The 19,318-nt window shown below is 44.7% G+C and overlaps 1 protein-coding gene across 3 annotated transcripts in view; it reads left to right on the forward strand.

The window, feature by feature from the left end:
* The window catches only part of rspo2 (R-spondin 2), a 79,248-nt gene that overhangs the window by 18,251 nt on the left and 41,679 nt on the right, over positions 1-19,318 (forward strand). Inside the window, exons 2-3 of one of the 3 annotated variants that reach the window (XM_056601710.1) lie at positions 8,912-9,142; positions 11,523-11,831. In XM_056601710.1, coding sequence (XP_056457685.1) covers positions 11,732-11,831 — 100 coding nt within the window. In that variant the 5' untranslated portion in view covers positions 8,912-9,142; positions 11,523-11,731. Of the gene's footprint in view, positions 1-8,911; positions 9,143-10,909; positions 11,227-11,522; positions 11,832-19,318 lie in introns of those variants that run through there. The other 2 variants (XM_056601708.1, XM_056601709.1) reach the window with 2 other exon arrangements.

The raw sequence follows: 19,318 nt of genomic DNA on the forward strand, positions 1-19,318 counted from the left end.
TGCGTGGCCTGATAGCGCCATGTAGTTAGGATTTATTCAAGCAGAACTCGGGGCAGATAGCACATACAGAAGACAAAGACTTTTGGTATTCCTTGCTAGGCTTCTGAAGATGGAGACCACCAATGAAAAATGGACGTTTAATATAATTTGGAAGGTACCGAGCACTGCAGATATCGTCTACATCTTACACAATAGTACCTCTGGCCACCCACCTCTGGCTTATTGCAATGCAAGGTAAAAAGGGCTTGATTCTCCATCTTCTCTCTGTGGTGATGTGAAGGAGTCCAAGCACCGCTATATTTCTCTTGGTACAGCAGCGCACCACAGGTGATGCATGAACTGCAGAATTAAAATGGTTCTCATCTGTGGGTTTAGGAATAATGAAAGTGCTGGTGAGTCGATAGAAGATTGTAACACCCCAGAGACACAAGTGGAGGGTAGATTGGTGGTACCCCACAATAGATTTGAAGCAATACCACTAGGCCCCAATGAGGATGATATGTCACAGCCGGTGTGGTCAGTTCAGTGGCTGGCTCCATTATTGTGTTCTTGTCTCATGTGGACACATCAACGTTTCAAAGATGAGTGGTTAATTTGGAGCACCCTGAGTGGCCCAGGATTATATTTTAACAGATGTGTCGTTCTCGTTTGAGGTCTTTTCCAAAATAAACCACTCAAAAGCTTTAATGTGGCTAAAATGGTCCTCCCACCCCATTGGTTGAACATATCTCAGAAATTGTAAATGGGCCTGTTTTGTTTTAATTCCACAATTGTTTCAGTGAATTGAGCTTCCCACAATTGAATCAAAATCTGTATATTGAGTAAAAGCTGAATATTTTAACCTACAATGCGGCATTCATGTGTATCTCCAATGTTATTCAGTTTGAAAGTTGTGACATGGTTTTGAACTTTGTCCTTTGTAACATTACGTTGATGCTCTGTGCAGTGTACACATTTTTTACTGACGTAGAGTATCTATAGTAACTCTAGTAACTCACATGGGAAACCTCTTGAAGGATTTTTGCAGAGTACATCAGCTCATCAGGTTGAACACTTGTTACTATCTAAACAGGATGAGGGCGCAAGAGCATCTGCAACGGATATGCAAGAGAACGTAAATTCTTCCAAATTGTCTGGATTCGGTAAAGCCACACAGATAACCCTCAATTTTCAACAGGAAAGCTGATATCTATACCTGATGAGAGAGCATGGGCAGGAAGTCAAGAACATCAGATATGTTTTTTATTGCTTTTTACCCCTGAACCTCAGAGGCAAACACGTTAGTAGAATATTGTGACGTTGTGTTGCTTCAAGCTAAAATGTTTGCTTGCGCACACCCAGGGCCAGCTGAGATAGACTATTTCACAGTCCGAATTTTCTTATGAAAGAGGTCAGGGTCTTCACAGCATTAGACACATCTAGCTGCTGTAATGGAGAGCCCAGGTTGAGCAAAAGTTCTCCATCTAAATAGAGGTTAATGGGACACCAATGTTCTTTATTGACCATTGCTTAAAATACACAGTTGCTATTCATGACGAGTCAAATTGGATGGACACCAACACTAAAAACGTACTCAATTGTAATGTGAACGAATAAAAACAATTTCAGCTTGTAATTAATAAATTAATAATTCAATTTTTTCCTCTCGTTATAAATTGTTATACATATCGTGAGTGTTGTGACTTTTTATATTTGCACGTGGATTTACTTTCTCCATGTCTTAGATTGATCTTATATGCGATGGGTGAATGATGTCTGGAATTTATGAAAAACTTAAGATTCAGTTGAAAATGTTTGGCATTGAAAGATCCATCAATACAGTTATATTTGGAATGCTCGGACTTCGACAGAAGTTCTTAATTCTAAATCTGCTGATACGATGCTCAGTTAAAAAGGAATTCATTGCTTCTCTTGACAAAAGAATGATTGCATTGACTGTTGTATAGAGCTGTGGAGGTCTGTAGTCAAGGTTGAACCATGGAACATGATCAGGCTCTGTCAAAATCTCCAGTTGCAGATTGTCTGGAATTGATTAGGTGCCCTCCTTTTTTTTTGGCAGTCAAACTGCAATTGGATCCATTAACTTGTTAAAGACCACAAAGGTTAGTGGTTACCCTAAAATAGGAAGTTGAACAATGATTTTTCTCCTTTTCACCTTATTTCACTATTTTTTTTGAAGGTCAACTGTTTGTTGTGGTTTTCTGAAGTGTGGGCACAGACCGCGGACAGTCAGTGATTTCCATGTTTATTATTGGAAGTGTTATGACGATGTTTGTATATATGCCTACTTTTGATGGATGCTCAAATTCTAAGTCATTAGTTCCCTACCCAGGAGCCCTTTGCACCCGGGCATGGACTGAAATGAATTTGATGCCTGTTTTTAATGAGGCCATTTTTACAGCTGTTGGCCACGATGGTTCACAGTTATTTAGCTTTTTTTCGCCAACGGCATGGGACAAAAGTAGACCAAAAGTCTACGTAATTGCGTTATTTTGTGCAGTAAAGGCTTATGTAAAATGCACTGTAGGCAGTGAAAATGTGATCCTGCATTCAAGCTTTTGCTTATAATTGCATGCACAAATCCTTATGTCTTGACTTCACTAGTGTGTGTTTCCAATCAAATTTAGATTTGTTCTTATTGATGTATAAACCATGGTCATTTCTCCTGAGCCGGTTGGTTACAGTTGGAATTTAAATGTTAGTGCATTTTAACTTACCTGTAGGCAATTAACACAAACTCTGCGAATTTTAGGGCATAATATCAAGACAAATTTGGTCTTGCTTTGCGCGGCTTTGATACAAAAAATGCCTCTATCATATTTTAGTATTAAAAAATAATATTTATTTACGCTCGGCGTCAATGCTACAATGGTTGCCATTTTAAGCTTTGACCCCTTCCTCGCTCTCTTTAATCCAGTTAAACCTAACGCCTGACCCCTATCCCGGAGCGTAACGTCTGAATTGAGACACAGCGGAGTACCCTAGCCTGGAGTCGAACGCTCAGGAGCCAGAGCGAGGGGTCGAAATGAAAGTGATCTCCTTCTACCCCCAAGGAACAGGGAACAGGCCACGGTTGTGTAAAACAAAACCAGTCGTGGAGGGCTGTCTAATAGGCTCTAGGGCTAAAAAGATGTCAATAGTTTAAATTGTGTGCACACTTTTAGCCCAAAACCCCTGTGCTGTGGATCGCCAACAACATCCACCCTCCAACATTCCTGCCTCTTATTTCTCCTTTGCCTCCATTTGTTCTTTTTTTGTCCCCATACACCCTTGAAGATGAGATTAGATTAGATTAGATGAGAGACAGGGTCAAGGGTTTCGATATTGAGATATTGTAAATTCGATTAGATGGTCTGTTTGGGGCACCTAAAGGGCTCAGAGGTTAGACAGAGTACAGTGAAAAGAGGGGTTTTGATCTTCTCCGTGGCCTCAAGTTGGCCTTCCGTGGCCTTCCAGTACAAGTCTCAAGTCCCTGTCTGCCCAACTGCACGCCGCACATCAGAACCACAACAAAGAGGTAAACTGTTCCATTAATCATCAGATGAATTGGTTAAGGTCGTTTTTTAGGTTTAGGGAGGAGGATGTGTCATGAGTCGCTAGGATGAAGTGTAAACCATCAGACATGTGTTAACCATCACAAAGAAAACCTGCGTCACTATGACAGTTGATGTTGTCCTATAGTCCTCAACTAATCATCTATAATAGACATGTCTTCGCTGTGGATCATTTTCCACAGGTTTCGCTGAGCCTAAGCGTAATTAGCTGCCAGGCCAAGCTAAGGCATGTGTGTCTGTGTGTATGGGAAGGGCTGTGTTGGTATGCATGACAGGTTGATCAGCCTCTCTACGTGATTCTGTACTCCTCTAGGCTGTTAAGATTACATGATCAACCTCAAACTGCAGTTTTTCTGCAACCAACACTTCTCTGTGGTGAAAGTGCTGATGGACCATGCACTCTCACTCGATCGGACCACATTTTATCTTACGCTGAGGCAATACTTTATTTATTTGTTGTTTCATGTCTTTAACTACCCTTTCAGACACTGATGTCATACCAGTCCCTTTTCTTTCCTGTGGCTTCGCTCCAATAGTAAAATGACTTGTGGTTACGATGGAAGATTCTTTTTTCTTCTCTTATTTTTTAAATTGAAACAAGACATGAAAGAAAGAGTGAAAATGTAAGAAGAAGAGTACAAAGAAGCCAGAGACTAGGAGCGTGGCTGAACTCTCCTACCGCTATTAGCTGTTTTTGGCTACAACTGACCCAACACAGACCCATAATATAGTGTGTGTCATGCTTAAGATTACTCACTGTTCGGATGGGATTAATGGACCAGGTTGTAATAATTAGTGGAGTAAATTGTTTTTAAATGGACCTCATAACACTGCTTCTATTTTCTAACACACACACACACACACACACACACACACACACACACACACACACACACACACACACACACACACACACACACACACACACACACACACACACACACACATCAAGGGCCCTAGCGATATGGACCCACAAATTATTAACTATTTCACCAAGAACGTGTTACTAAAGTTTGTTCAAAGGAGTGTGTGTCTGAGGAAGCAGGAGGAAGGGAGAAGCGGAGAGAGAGATAGAGAGGTGTTTTGGTGTTTATCTTACAAAAAAATAGAATGCTACTGTATCAATATGGGCAGAACGGCAGGTGTGGCTTTAGCGTATTTATTGTTGATGCAGAAAAGGCAGGGGGTGCGAGCGGATGCATAGAACTATTAAAAAGCAAATGTCCATTGCTTTCATTTGAAGGGACATGAAGATCCTGGGATTGAACTCCACATCAACCATCAGTGCTTCCTTAACCTTCTTTTTGGTGGACACAGTGGACACAATGTCTTTTTTCATATTTTTTGCAATATTCATTGTTTAACTTGGAGTCCTACATTCTAGGAGTTCATTAGTGCTGCCACATTAATAACTAGTTATTTGGCCACACAAGCGTACAAGATCCATCAAGCTGTAAGTATAGCATGAAATTAAGTGTTGGTTCACTTGCGTATTTTATGTTTGACTGCTGTGCTACAATCCTTCTTAGAACCTTGGAAATGTATTCTCTTTTTTTTGTGATATTCCATATTTACCGCAATTCTTTTCATACCAAGTTGGATCAGATCCAGCTTCTTATGGCGATTGCTGCACAATTTCAGAAGATAACAGAGGTCCTGTGATGACATATTAGTCTTCCAAACGGTACCTTAGTTTACCTGTGGGTGAAGTTGGACCTCAATCACTGAGTCAGATAATGGACATATTCAGGGCCACATCTGGGGTTCTCCTCTCTCTTGAGCGCCTGCAGACAGGCAGAACATGACGCCTTTGAAGGCCGACGAGACGGATTGTCAACGTATCCGCAACACCAGGCTAGGTGCCAAGGTAGACTCCCAACTATCAAGACGTCTTGTCTGCTTCCTTTGAATCAATCAACTCACAGCCTGATTGATTAATCAAAGCTTCTGAAGCAGCAACCAAGTAACGTCTCGGATGGGAAAGTGCCACCCTTTTTTCTTGGCTACTGTAGGCCACAAATAAAAGTGTGTTGTTATTTGTGTCCTCATTTTGTGTTTAAAAGGCACACCAACCTTGGTAACTATAAAGCTTCACCATGGATCCCCTAGCCCCCTCCTCTCTTTGCTGCTCCACGATAAGACCTGCGTGTTTTTCCACATGCATCACAGCAGACCTTCTCTGTAATAAGCAAAATCATACCCCTTTCCTCTGGAATGACATAGAATTACATAAGTGTGCCTCGATGTAGATCTGACCTATGCGGCCACCTGTTGGTGTTTGTCGGACAATGTCTGGGAAATTTTTATTCTTTTGCTTCATCTTTGGTATGCGTGTGTGTGTGTATTTCACCACCATCTTAGAGGGGTGCTGGAGATCTACACCCTTGTCGCCGTAGAGCAGCAGGTATTCCCCAACGATCCTTTCCTTGGACATTGAGACAAACTTTGTGAACAGATAAAGGAATGCAGTAAGCTTAACAAAATGTGGGCACACACATATTCACAAACACACAAATAACACACAACAATCTCCCACACCGACTTCGCAGCTCAAAGACCTGCTCCCTCCCTCCCTCCCTCCCTCCCTCCCTCCCTCCCTCCCTCTCTCCCTCACCTTCCCCATATCACACAGTTTGACCTGAAGTCAGAACAGTTCAAAGTCATCTGCTCCGATTGGGAGAACAAGGCCTAAGAATGTTGATGAACAACTATCAACAAAAGCGCACTTTACACGAAACAAGCCAGTAAGAGCAAGTTTAACAGAGCCAATGCTTTCATCCCTCCATTGCTCTTCAAAGGCCTAATGACAAGGTAGATCCCGCCGAGGCCGTAAAAGCGAGGCTGGGGCTCCATGACTCAGCAGGGCCGTGTAAATAAGGTGCACCCTCACACTGACTTCTTCGGTTGAACATTACTCAAAGCCCAGAGTCCTCGGCACTTAGCAGCCCCTGCAGATGTTTGGCTCGGGGTCCAGTCGTCCCCTTGTGCGTGTGTTTTGATGTTGACCTTGCGCATGTGAGTGGTATGCGCACCAATCGACTGCCACAACTACCCAGAATCTCATAATCACACACATCCTGTGACCTAGCCCTCTCTCATTTGTTGCTTCACGCAACACTACCCTCCCTTAGAAGTTGGGGCGAGAGAGGATCGCCTGTCAAAATGGGGCAGATGGATGTGCTGCTGCCGATCACGCGGCTCACACTGTCCCACCCTCCAAAGACACCCAAGGCTAAGGCTTAAACGATTGCGTTATTAGATGTCCAACCTTTGACTGAGCGGGGTATCTTTTGAAGTGCTCACCCTCCCACCAAAATGTTGGAATATCCCCAACCACAGAGTCCTGCCATAACCTTGTCCCGTAACAAAAAAAAATGAAAAGCTTAGGCCCCCCTCATTAAGGGAGTTTTTTGTAATTAGACAAAAGAGGCTGCAAACAACTGCCAGAGAGCCATTATATCCCTGATGTCCTCAAGGCTACAAATCACTTACATGGAGTGTATTTACTGCATACCATCTGGCGAGGCTGCTGAGGGTCCCTGTCAGCCCTCACAGCCACCCCATGCCCACCGAGAGAACAAACACACAATATAAGTTAAAAGAAGGAAAACATCACCCCTTAAACGCTTGCACATGTTGCTTTTTCTTATTATTTTCATAATTCCAACAATCAGCAGCAAAGTGTTTTTATCAGTCTCGCCAATCTAACAGACGTAAAGGTCCCGTTGACTCTCTGCGCCTCCTTCCAAGCATCAGAGGTTTGCACTTCCTTCCAGGAATCAGAGGACTGCACCTCCTTCTCCAGGCATCAGAGGACTGCACCTCCTTCCAGGCCTCAAAGGACTGAACCTCCTTCCAGGCATCACAGGACTGCACCTCCTTCATGGTATCAGAGTACTGCACCTTCTTGAAGAGGCATGTGACCGGACTTCAAGGATATATTAAGGAGTCGCTTACCTCACAGTGCATCCTTCCTTGCTCTCCTCACAGTTTGATTTGAATTTATTTATTTCCTTATATGTCTTTTCTTTTGGTGTACGGGCCGTATTACACTTCACATTGGTCTTGCTTCCTGTCATTGCCAATTCCCCTCCCCCAACCAACCTTTGGCCTGACAAAACCATGGTTGTATTATTTCTGGACATTACGAACTGGCGGTTGAGGTTGAAGTTTCTGCGGTAGTGGCCATGTTCGTATCGGTAATACTGATGAACTTTTAATGTGCCTATTGAGTCACTGACTGACTGCATGGTGAACTGTCCGTGTGTGTGTGTGTGTGTGTGTGTGTGTGTGTGTGTGTGTGTGTGTGTGTGTGTGTGTGTGTGTGTGTGTGTGTGTGTGTGTGTGTGTGTGTGTGTGTGTGTGTGTGTGTGTGTGTGTGATGTTTAGTCTGTTTTGGGTTTTATGGTGTTTTAGTGACCGTGCTTCACCGTGGCTGGCGGTCCCTACTGAGTGGGATGTGAAATGAAAGAGGTGCTGCACAGTCACCCGGTGGTCAGACGCTTTTCCAGTCATCTTGTACATGAGAAAAAAACAAGGGGGACACGTCAAACACAGACAAAAACACATTTCACAGATTGACACAAAAACAAACTCTAGTTATTACTCTCTCTCTCTCTCTCTCTCTCTCTCTCTCTCTCTCTCTCTCTCTCTCACACTCTTTTTCCCTCTGTCTTTCTTTCTTACTCCCTCTCTCTTTCAAGTTCAAAGGGCTTTATTGGAATGGACAACAAATGTTTATCGAACATGTAAACGTGTATTTACTGAAATATTAAAAAATATAAGATATTGAGATAACGGTGGGGATAGATGTGATTTAATCAAACTATTTCCCGGGATAGGCCATAGAATGACTCTCTCTCTCCTATTTCTCTCTCCATCTCCCTCTAGCACTCTTTCTCTCTCTGTCTCCCTTTCCCTCTCGTTCTCTCTCTCTCTCTTTCTCCTTCTCCCTATCTCTCTCTCTCTATCTCTCTCTCTCTGTGTCTCCCTTTCCCTCTTGTTCTCTCTCCTTCTCTCTCTCTCTCTCTCTCTCTCTCTCTCTCTCTCTCTCTCTCTCTCTCTCTCTCTCTCTCTCTCTCTCTCTCTCTCTCTCTCTCTCTCTCTCTCTCTCTCTCTCTCTCTCTCTCCATCACAGCCCCTTAAGTCACCGCTGCTTTACCATTGAAAATATTTAGTTCTCTCCTCCTTTTTTCAATGTTTTTCTGCCCATAACAGAAACCTCTCGACTCATCGGAACTCACAGTCTGCAAAGCATCAAACTCTATCATCTACAACAGCGACACTTTAAGCGTCTATATGTGTGTTTATGTTGTTTTCATTTCATTTCTTGACCACATATATGTCCCCTCACACAGACGCAGCGGCCCTCCAGGGCCAGACGGCCTCCTGTGTCCCCAGGAGGGCAGAGAGCCTCAGCAGAACCAGCATCAGCAGCAGCAGCAGCAGCAGCAGCAGCAGTAGCAGCAGGAGCTCGCCTGCTGCCTCTTTGCGGCAACCAGCGGCACGGAGCCAGACCATCCGAATGATGACGTCACCACCACCGTGGACTGCAAAGGCCTCCTGGTGGAGCCGGTGGGAGGGAGGAGGTGAGTGAGTCTGTGTGTGTGTGTGTGTGTGTGTGTGTGTGTGTGTGTGTGTGTGTGTGTGTGTGTGTGTGTGTCTGTCTGTTCGATGTGGGGGAAGGGGGAGGGGGGGGATTAGGAAAGGGGGAGGGGTGGGGTGGGTGGCGGTGGGGGTAAAGTGATTGGTCTACCGGGCCCCCGTTCTCCATGACACATCATGAAAATAAAAGTCAGCTATACCTAAATTATCACATTCACCTCGCCAGTGCACTCCACCATGTTGTTTTAGAGAGACGTCCAGACCAACACCATGGAGCATGTGGCTAACAGCCTCGCCCGGCCACAATGGCTGTCACTGCACTCTGAATAAATAAATAAACAACAGTCGGGACAAAGGTCACCATTGGGTTTTGGCAGGGAAACTTCCTAAGGCCATTTATTTTTTTACATATTGTTAGAGGTTTTCCTTCCGCGATGGTTTTAGCATGCAGTTTCAAGGAATGGAAAGTTGCGTAGTGTTGTGTGAGAGGGAGACTCAGAGTGTGTGTTAAAGGCCTATATTGTTTTAGCCTGGAATCCTTATGTCCGTCTGGGGGTGAAAAACACCCGGATTGAATGCAGTTATTTTTGTGTATACTGAGAGGGATGTGTTTTCCCTTGTGTGTTTCCCAGGACAATTTTTTACAACCTTTTCAATTGTGTTGTTTTGTCTGTGCTGTTTCCCACATTTAATTCGGTTGCATATTGTCCAATGTAAACACTGGGAATGTGTTTATATATAACAAACATATCGTTTGTTATTGGCAGTGCCTTTTTTGTATTGATCTTTATTATTTCTCCTTCGTTTGACTTTCTGACAGGGACAGGTTTAGTTATCAACTTAAAAAATATTTCTTGAATAAATAACAGATTAAGTGCCACACCTAGTGGTTGAAGGGGGTAAAGCATTTGCATTTATATTCGTATCAAGGTACCCGGTTACCTCTGACGTCTAATAGTTTGGTACTTGAGGGCTAACTAACTCATAAGTTTCCCAGTATCTCCGTCGCTTATATCTCCTGCATGTTTCACATTTCTTCTCAGAACTTATAACCTTCCCCCTCCCTAAATGATCAGAACTTGATGTTGAGGAGTAGCCAATCACATGGCTTCACTGAGAAAAAAGATAAGACTAAACTCACTTATTTCATTATAATTCACTAATTTAAAAGGGAGGAGGATTTGCCTTACCACGGTAAATCAGTAGGGCTACACGTGCTTATTAATGGGGTCACATCGACCATTATGTGGTTGCGATGGATTTAAAATCCTCAATTGAAGTTCAATAACATTTCAATAACACGCAAATACAACATAGTCTACCAGCTATATATCATTAATGTCGTAGTAGTAAGCCTGCCTGGGATGCACAGAAATGATCGAGGCTGTTTGAAAGATTTCATACAGATCATCATTATGCAGAAATGTGTCTTAAACACCTTGAATAGAGTTCAAGTGGAAAGCGTCTGAAACGTCCCATTGCTAGTTCCACTGCCAAAAAAAAAGATATACTCACATCGGCCTAATAATATTTATTCGAACTCTATGATTAGCAAATTGTATCGATTTTTTAAAGCAAATCCCGACCTCTGTTTTTGGAAGTCGTGACGTGACATATTTCAGATCGTAAATACAAAAAAAGTTATCTCTGGCGCTCAGGCCGAAGGGAGTAGTGGAGGAGCGGCAGAGATGTGGAGGTCTCCACGTGACGCGCGCACGGCGGTATATGAGAAAGGAGCAAGCATCAGGACCAGTGCTAGTCTACCGCACAATCTCAGCAGCGCGCAAATCAAGGCAGTTTAAAGGGCTTTATTACCGGCTCCCGATCTCTCTCCTTTAGATCTCTCCTCTCTGAATAAAGAAGTAACCTTAGTTTATTTTTACTCTACTCTTTAATTTTGAGAGGGGGGCATACTTTCGCCAGAAGACGCAGGTAAATGGAATAAACTTTAAAACCTTCTACGCGCACAAGTTTTGATCCAAGAGGGATGTTGTGTGTTCCTACTCAAGACTTGCACTCAGAGGGAACTTAAACACGGCTGAAGCGGAATGACCCTTATGTATTGCAGGTAAACCATCCTATGGGTAGACGGAGTGCGGAGCATCTCGCCGTGATTTAGCGCGTTATTCCCACTATTTTAGTCCCATGTTCCAGTAAAACCTTTCCACGCTTGGATCTTGTAGTTTGGGTATTGGAAACGCAACGGTTCCTATATGCACATCCTACAACTCCACAGCGCATTAACACACAGAAGGGCTGTTTGTTTTGGGTTATTTCCCCATTGTTCGGCAAGGTGTTGATCGTGTTACGGTGTTTTCACACAGAAGTAACGACCTCTTTTCTGTGCCTTTTTTCTTCCCCCAGCTCACCAAAGAACCCGAGCGAGAGAGGGATCGCTGCTCCTCAGAAGATGGTTCTAATCGGCGGTGTGATACCATGTCGCATCCCGTCTGATGTTTGACACGCCGGGGACAACTCAGGAAGACACTGGAGGACACTAAACCATCGCGTCCGTCTCCAGCTCCGCTGGCACTTTTTCTTTTCGAGTCGGACCAACACACACAGCCGTCCAGATGCAGTTTCGACTGTTCTCCTTTGCCCTTATCGTGTTGAACTGTATGGAGTACAGCAGCTGTCAGGCGCCCTCGCAACGCTGGAGGAGGAACAAAAGAGGTACGGGAAAGCTTAACTTGCTCTTGGGTTATGGGGGTATCGATTATTGATATGGCAGGAGTTGGGATGACAGTGAATTTGGTGCCTTACGCATCAATCAGAGATCCTTTCAGTCCCTCTGCATGCTCTGCGTTCTCTCCTACTATGCACTGTTCACTACCAGACTATCATCGCTAGCTGAGACTTTCGAATACAGCCAAACTTCTTCTGAATTAATTTTAGAGATCGACATCTAATGCAAAACACACATTGTTAATCTGCAAGATTGACAGTTAACAAGCCTTTGACTAATTTTCGATATTAATCTGCACTTGGTAGGCTACTTCTTGGATAATCACAAAATAACTTGTGTTCTTGGGTCTATTGCTACTTATTAAACTCTTGTTGAACTTGTTATAGCCTGCAATGGGGTAGCTTGTGTTCCAGACTGTATGCGTGAAATGTGTCTTTACGATGTGGTTGCCAGCAATATCTGAATAAAAATGTATAGATGAACTGTAGGCTATTATTAGTTGCGTCAGGTCATTTTGTATTTGAACAATTGGAGGTCTATTTTAATTTAAGATGTTGTGGGCCGACGGTCGTGACCTGAGCGCTCCCCATTGTCTCCCATTCGGCGGGGAGCTGCAGAGATTGATGGGTCTGTTGGGGAAGAATTTAGAAAAGTGTTGGTGCGTATCCGTTTAAAGAGCGCCGTGGATTAACGGTGCGTATTGTGTGCGTTTTCAAATGCAAATATACCGAATCCCTTTCCTTTTCTTATGACTTTGGCAACTACAACCCCTAAGCTGCTTTTAATTGATCTCATAACCCCCCTAGAATCGCTGTTAGGACATCCCACATAGCCTAACCTCCGCGCACGAGGATTCAGCCCTTTAGTCAATACTACGATTCAGAATGAATGAGCGAGACAGTGGAATTATAATCCTTCACCAACCTCCCCTTTTTAAAACCGTGACATCATCAACGCTTTGTTGTGGCGATGGGAGCAAAGTTAAACTAACGTGCAAACCGGACCGGTGGAGTGCGTTAACATTATAGTCCATGAGGAGCAGGATCAAGAGTGCAGTCGACAAAAAAAATAAAAAAGCTTATCCAAATTCACATTCTGGGGACTCGTAAATTGTAAGGCAATCACAGATTTAATCATATGCGCCAGGGGGAACCTCCGCACTCCGCGAGCCCTCCACTGCCCATCTGCAAATAATCAGGCCATCACTGCGGGGTACTGGCACAGACACGTTTTTGCACTCCTGTTTTCTGTTCCCTTGCTTTACTTTTTTTTTTAACTAGCCTTTGTAAGATCTCAGATAATCCATGATATAATTTTCTGAGCATGCATCAATTGGCTTGTTTTGAATATACTTTAGTTTTTGTTTGCTCTAGTGTGTGTTTTTGTTTGTGTGTGTGTATTCGTGTGTGTGTGTGTGTTTGGGCGGTGGGGGGTACTGGTGGAGGAGGTTGAAGAGGCAGAGATGAGATCAAGAGGTTAACTTACACATTTGACCCCAAGAAGAGCTTCAGGCTGCGTAACACATTAGTGGATGTTTCACTTGTCAAACGAATCCCACAGAACAAGGTTTATGCCACAGTAGGTATGCTGAAGGAATGCATGTGACCCTCAATGTGTGTGTCTGTGAATCCGTGCGTCTGTGTGTGCGCGTGTGCATGTGTGCCTGTGGGTGCGTAACAGGAAGTGTAGGCGAGGAGGAGGAGACGACCATAGCTGTAAGAGTTAGAGGTCCAATGCATCTTGCTTCATGTACGGTGTGGTGGGCCTGCCAAAGTGGAGGTGTCTCGCTTCCTCTGGTGGTTTACGGTGATTACATTGGAAGCAGCGTATGTAAAACACCAGCGCTCATGGGCTCTGAGATGCTTTTGTATTGTTTCTAGTTCTCAAGGTTCCTGTGACAGCTTTATATACAGTTCCTCTGGCACGTACAGGGAGCAATCTGCATCGTTCAGGGGTGTTAAGTTCCAGACCCTCTCTGGCGTGGATTTCATGTTGGCCACCCCAGGTCCCCATCGGCCTGTATTTTATGCAGAACACAACATAAACGGAATATTTTTGGGGCCAACATTTTCTGCAACATAAATGTTCTGTTCTTGCGTGCTGGTACGCCGCAAACCCCAGCCCACTGTGTTCCTGTGGGTGTGGTTTTATTTTTCTTTCTATATTAAACGGATTACCTTTTATATTAAATTTACACCTCCATGCGCTCAGTCTTCCCTCCACTTGGACTGAAAATATTCAAGTCAGGGCCATGGTATGATGACTGGACATTTCATTTTTATTTTGTGGCTAATGATGCCACCTGCTGACTATATGAGATCAGACTTTAGACTCAGTGCTGCCCACTCTAACACCAGATATACCACAGCGGGGTGTTTTAAACAAGTAATATAGGCCAACACTTGCATGTTTTATTAGCTTTATCAATGAAAATACACAACTATGGCATTAATGGATTACCTGAAAGGTTACAATATGTTCTTTTTTTACATGACAAACACGTTTATATTTACAATTATATAAATATTTGATTTACATTCAAACATTTTTACCTTCAGACTCTTAAGATACACAGTATATTAAAATGCATTTATTAGGGCTTCAACTTACATTGATGCTTTGGTAACGGTAGCGATGTATACTTTTGTTTTGATTTAAAGATTAGGACTATATCACTGTGATGGGAAGTGTGGGTAGATTGTAAAACCAGGGGATAGTTACGTAATCCACGGTTACAACCTTCTAGGACACGACAAATCAGAAAGCCTTCATCTTAACACAAAAGTATACATGGAACTGATCTGATCATGGTTCATTTGCTAATGTTTGCTAATGAGGTTCACAATAAACCCTATGGTTCTCAGGTGTTTAACTTATGTAACAATCATTGGCGGCGTTAATAAAAAAGAAAACAATTATTTTGGACTCCATATTAACACCAACATCTCTCTTTCTCATTTTCCCTCCCCTTCTCTGGATTCCTCACTGTACCATGGAAATCATGCCGTTATGTGCTGATAGCTTACACCAGGCCCGAGGTCTGTGGGTACTAAGTGTTAATATTGGATCCTGGCACTCTCCAGTGCAATATAATATGTTGATTAAGTGGCCTGAGAGGGAGAGGGAGAGAATGATCCAAGAGTCTGCTCTTAAAACCAGCCTTGCCACAGCCTTTGGAAAAAGTGAAATAAGACTGCAGATGGCACGTCTTTTAACAAGGCCTTTTCACATGATGCCACTCTAATCCTCCTGATGGGAGTCTGCATCCTGCCGTTCGTGTGTGTGTGTGTGTGTGTGTGTGTGTGTGTGTGTATATGTGTGAGAGTGTGCGTGTCTTTGCATGTGTGTGAGGTTAGTATTGCCTGAGCTTTCTGCCTGCATTGCTGTCAGTCGGCAGTGCACTACCTGTGCAAGATGGCTCGTTCTGCGGGACAGCGTGAGGTGTGGTGGTGTTGTCATGACAACCAGGTCCATGGATTGATCCCTTTACGGAAATGCTGAAAAGCAATCTCCACGCATGTACACATATGATGGTGTGCTTGTGTGTGTCTGGTGTGTGTTGAAAATCAACACAAATGTACGTTGCTGCTGATGCTGAATATGTATCCACACACATGCACACACACAAATACATACACACATACACACCATCTGAAACGCACACACACACACACAGAATCTCCAAAACACACACTCAAAGACTAAAAAACATACACACAGACACACACACACACACACACACACACACACACACACACACACACACACACACACACACACACACACACACACACACACACACACACACACACACACACACACACACACACAGACACGGACACACACACACACACAGCCTCAAAAACACACACACACAGTCTCAAAAACACATACACACACAAACTCTGCGTGGGTTGTGTGTGGCCAGGGGAAGCGGAGGGGCTTTAAGTGACGAGGAAAGCATATTTAAGCAGATCAGCGAGAAGGGTCTGGATGTGAGAAGCATCACCTGAGACGGATTACCGCGAGCCGGAGTCTTGACCTGAGCCGCTGTATCGAGGAACACACTGCTCTGTCCTTCTCAGCCCAGCTCAACACATGGCTGCATGTCCATGTAGCAGCCATGTAGCAGCCGTCACAATGCCAACAATGATATACACTGACAAACAAAACAGGTCCGGTACATAGATGCTCTGTCAGAGTGAGAAAGGACAGAGATGGGGACGTGAGAAGCTGGAGTTTCCTCCATGAACAACGTGGTTGTTCTATGTGACCCACCAGGTTTCAGGTGTGTATTAGTCTTGAGTCATAACCAGGAGCTTCCCTTTCGAAGGTCGTGTTGACAAACAGCATTAGCCCGATGCTGATACTCTCTCCCAGCCCCAGGAAAGACTAGCTCCTTGTTTGACCCACTAACCCATGCATGTCAGCCCCTCCTGTGGCAGCGCTCGAGCTCCCAGTCACAGCAGTATCGGATGAATCCGCTGAAAGGCCCCACAGTGTGCCCGTGCCATGCTACACTGGGTAAAAACACCATCAGAGAGGGGGGAAGGAACATCCAGCAGTATGAGCCATACACACACAACACACACACACAGAGACCGAGACGTTCTGGGTTCCCGTGTGACAAATATCGGATGATTTGTTCCACTGATTTCTTTGTTACCCCCCCCCCATGTTTTTTTTCGTCTTCTCTGAAACGACGCAGGGCTAAGCTAATGACAGGCACGCTGTCTGCTCAGTGAGCAGAAGTGTGTGTGTGCAGTGCTAATTGTTTTATGTGGAAGCGGCTGGGCGGTTTTGTGTTCTCCGCGGGGTTTGTGAACTGAGGGGAAGGTAAGGGATCTTTTTGGGTGTTGTTGCGTGTAGGAACATACCGCGGAGGATCCATTTCACACGGATGAGAGCACGCTCTGTCGCAACACTTGCTTACACATTTCTGCTCATCACGCACAGCGGCACGGAAACAAGTCATTCTGTGTGTGTGTATATATCTTATACCTCTACTTTTTTTTTCAACAAGGGGGGGTTTGGGGCGGGGGGGTAGTGGGGTAGAGGGTGGTGTGGGGGGGAGGGGTGTACATAACTATGTTTTCTCTTCCACCCTAAATCATTGTCATCATAGGATCCCATATGCTAGCATTTCTAAATGCCTAACAGATGTTAACATTTCTTTTTTTTCCTCCTCTTCGTAGGGCTGCACACTGTAAATGCTAAAATGTCATTATAAAACAACCTGAAGGTATTCAACTAAATCTCACAACACACTCAGTTTTTCCCCCAACCGTGTTACTCACAAACTCTCGGAGTGGCAGACAAAAGTTCCAGTGTTTCCGTTTCCAAACAAGATGGAGATTTCCGTAGCCCTCTCACCTATGAGAGGTTACGGCACCCATTACGGCAGCAGCAGCAGTGCACGCCCACCTTCAAGAACCATTACACCCGCAATAACTTTAAAACACTTATAAAGTCACTTAATGGGGCCAGTCCGTTTTGTACGATTCTCCATCTCGCATTTATAGGGTTGTTGAGTGCGTTGGAAACATTTCTAAGTAGTAAGCGCAGCAACACAAGAGAAGGCAGAAGAGCTGCCCAGGATCGTCTCAGAGTGAAACTTGCGCGCATGATTCTGACCTCCGTTCCCATTAACCTAATACACATCTCAGGAAGAATCCAGTGCTGTTCAAGGAAATGAGCTTGGCACCATGAGCACAATTAGGCATATTAGGTCACATTTAATCCCTTGAATACGCAAAGAAACTCTGATGGTGATCTGCGGATCTGCTCTGTAACATAGCTATGATGGCCTGGATGGTCAGGCAGGTTGGGTCCGGGGCTTAACTTTCCCTCTCGCCCGACAGTATGTGTTTCTACCCCCTTATCTAGAAACACAGTGTTTCACGTTTCTGTAATTCTAGAGTTATCCTGTAAAGCCCTCTTTGATTTTTTTGATTTTTTTTCGTTTTTTTTGTTTGCGGATGGTGGCTCTCTACATAAATACTTTTTTCTTACTAAGTTACTACCCCGAATCCCCCCGATTTGTACTCAGGACGTACCGATTACAGATTTGGACACATAAGATCGCCTTTTCTGAGGCCGTTGCTTGTGCGGCCGGGCGAAAACGGCCTGATATCTGCTGTTGTTGCGCTGTTCAGAGTGCTGCTGTGTGTTGCTGCAGACCGGTACCTGCTTTGCATCGATCCGCCCGACTTGGAAATCGGAAACCAGTAGGCCGCTTGATAGAGTACACACAGTTGTATAGGGACACACACACACACACACACACACACACACACACACACACACACACACACACACACACACACACACACACACACACACACACACACACACACACACACACACACACACACACATTTGAACATACACACACGCTGCGTCATGCTCATTGCTCAGGGCTATTTGTTCACCCAGGTCTGGTCTAATGACTGCTGCTTTAACAACATAGAACTTACCCCCCTCCTCCCCCATCCCACTGCATCACCACCTCTGCCCACCCCCCTGTTTTTAACACTCGACAGATGGACAAGCCCCTCCCCCTCCTCCTTCCCTCCTGTGCTTTTATTGGACCTCTAATTATGCTGACACGCCACATCAAAAATAAAGACCAGCATGCAATGCACCCCTTTGGTATGGAGAGGAAGTGAGCCGGTCAGCGGCAGTAAGCCATCCCTGTGGGACTAGGGTGTACTTTGGTGGCGGTACACTGGACAGAAAGGTGGAGGTGAGGGAGCCACCCACTGGCTCTCTGAGGGAGGTCCCCTTGGACGCTTGCTAGCTAGTCTCAGGAAGAGATACCAGTCGTCTATCTCAAAGGCGAGGTGTGAACCTTTGGTGTTAAATATATAGAAAATAAGTGGTTGGTGCCTGTTGTTTTACTGGCGCCCATGTGCTAGCAAGTGTGGGGCGGATCAAACACACCTCGTCCAACAGCTTCCTTGTTTGGTTATTGCCATGGTTACGGCTCAGACGGAGGCAAATGGGATCCATTGAGTGCGTCAGGAGGTTTGCCCGGGTGCGGCCGTAGATGTCATTAATTGGTGAGCCTTGGTGACTAATGATGACTCATTACAAACGGTAGGGCTATATGTGTAAGTGGAACCCCTGTTTTGGATGCTTCCTCTTAGGGCGCAGGGTTGTGTGGGAGGCGGTGGCGGGGTCCCACTACTGTTGCCTCCCGCTGCCCCGAGGCCCCCGCTGGGGTGAGGAGGGCCCGCAGAGCGCAGAAGGAGCCGATGTGTTTTTAATCAGACGAAGAGGCTGCTAGTCATTACTCCCGCAGCGATTCCCCAGCTTGTCTCTCTCTCTCTCTCTCTCTCTCTCTCTCTCTCTCTCTCTCTCTCTCTCTCTCTCTCTCTCTCTCTCTCTCTCTCTCTCTCTCTCTCTCTCTCTCTCTCTCTCTCTCTCTCTCTCTCTCTCTCTCTCTCTCTCTCTCTCTCTCTCTCTCTCTCTC

This window comes from Gadus chalcogrammus, chromosome 11, assembly GCF_026213295.1.
Source record: "Gadus chalcogrammus isolate NIFS_2021 chromosome 11, NIFS_Gcha_1.0, whole genome shotgun sequence".
Classification (NCBI taxonomy): domain Eukaryota; kingdom Metazoa; phylum Chordata; class Actinopteri; order Gadiformes; family Gadidae; genus Gadus; species Gadus chalcogrammus.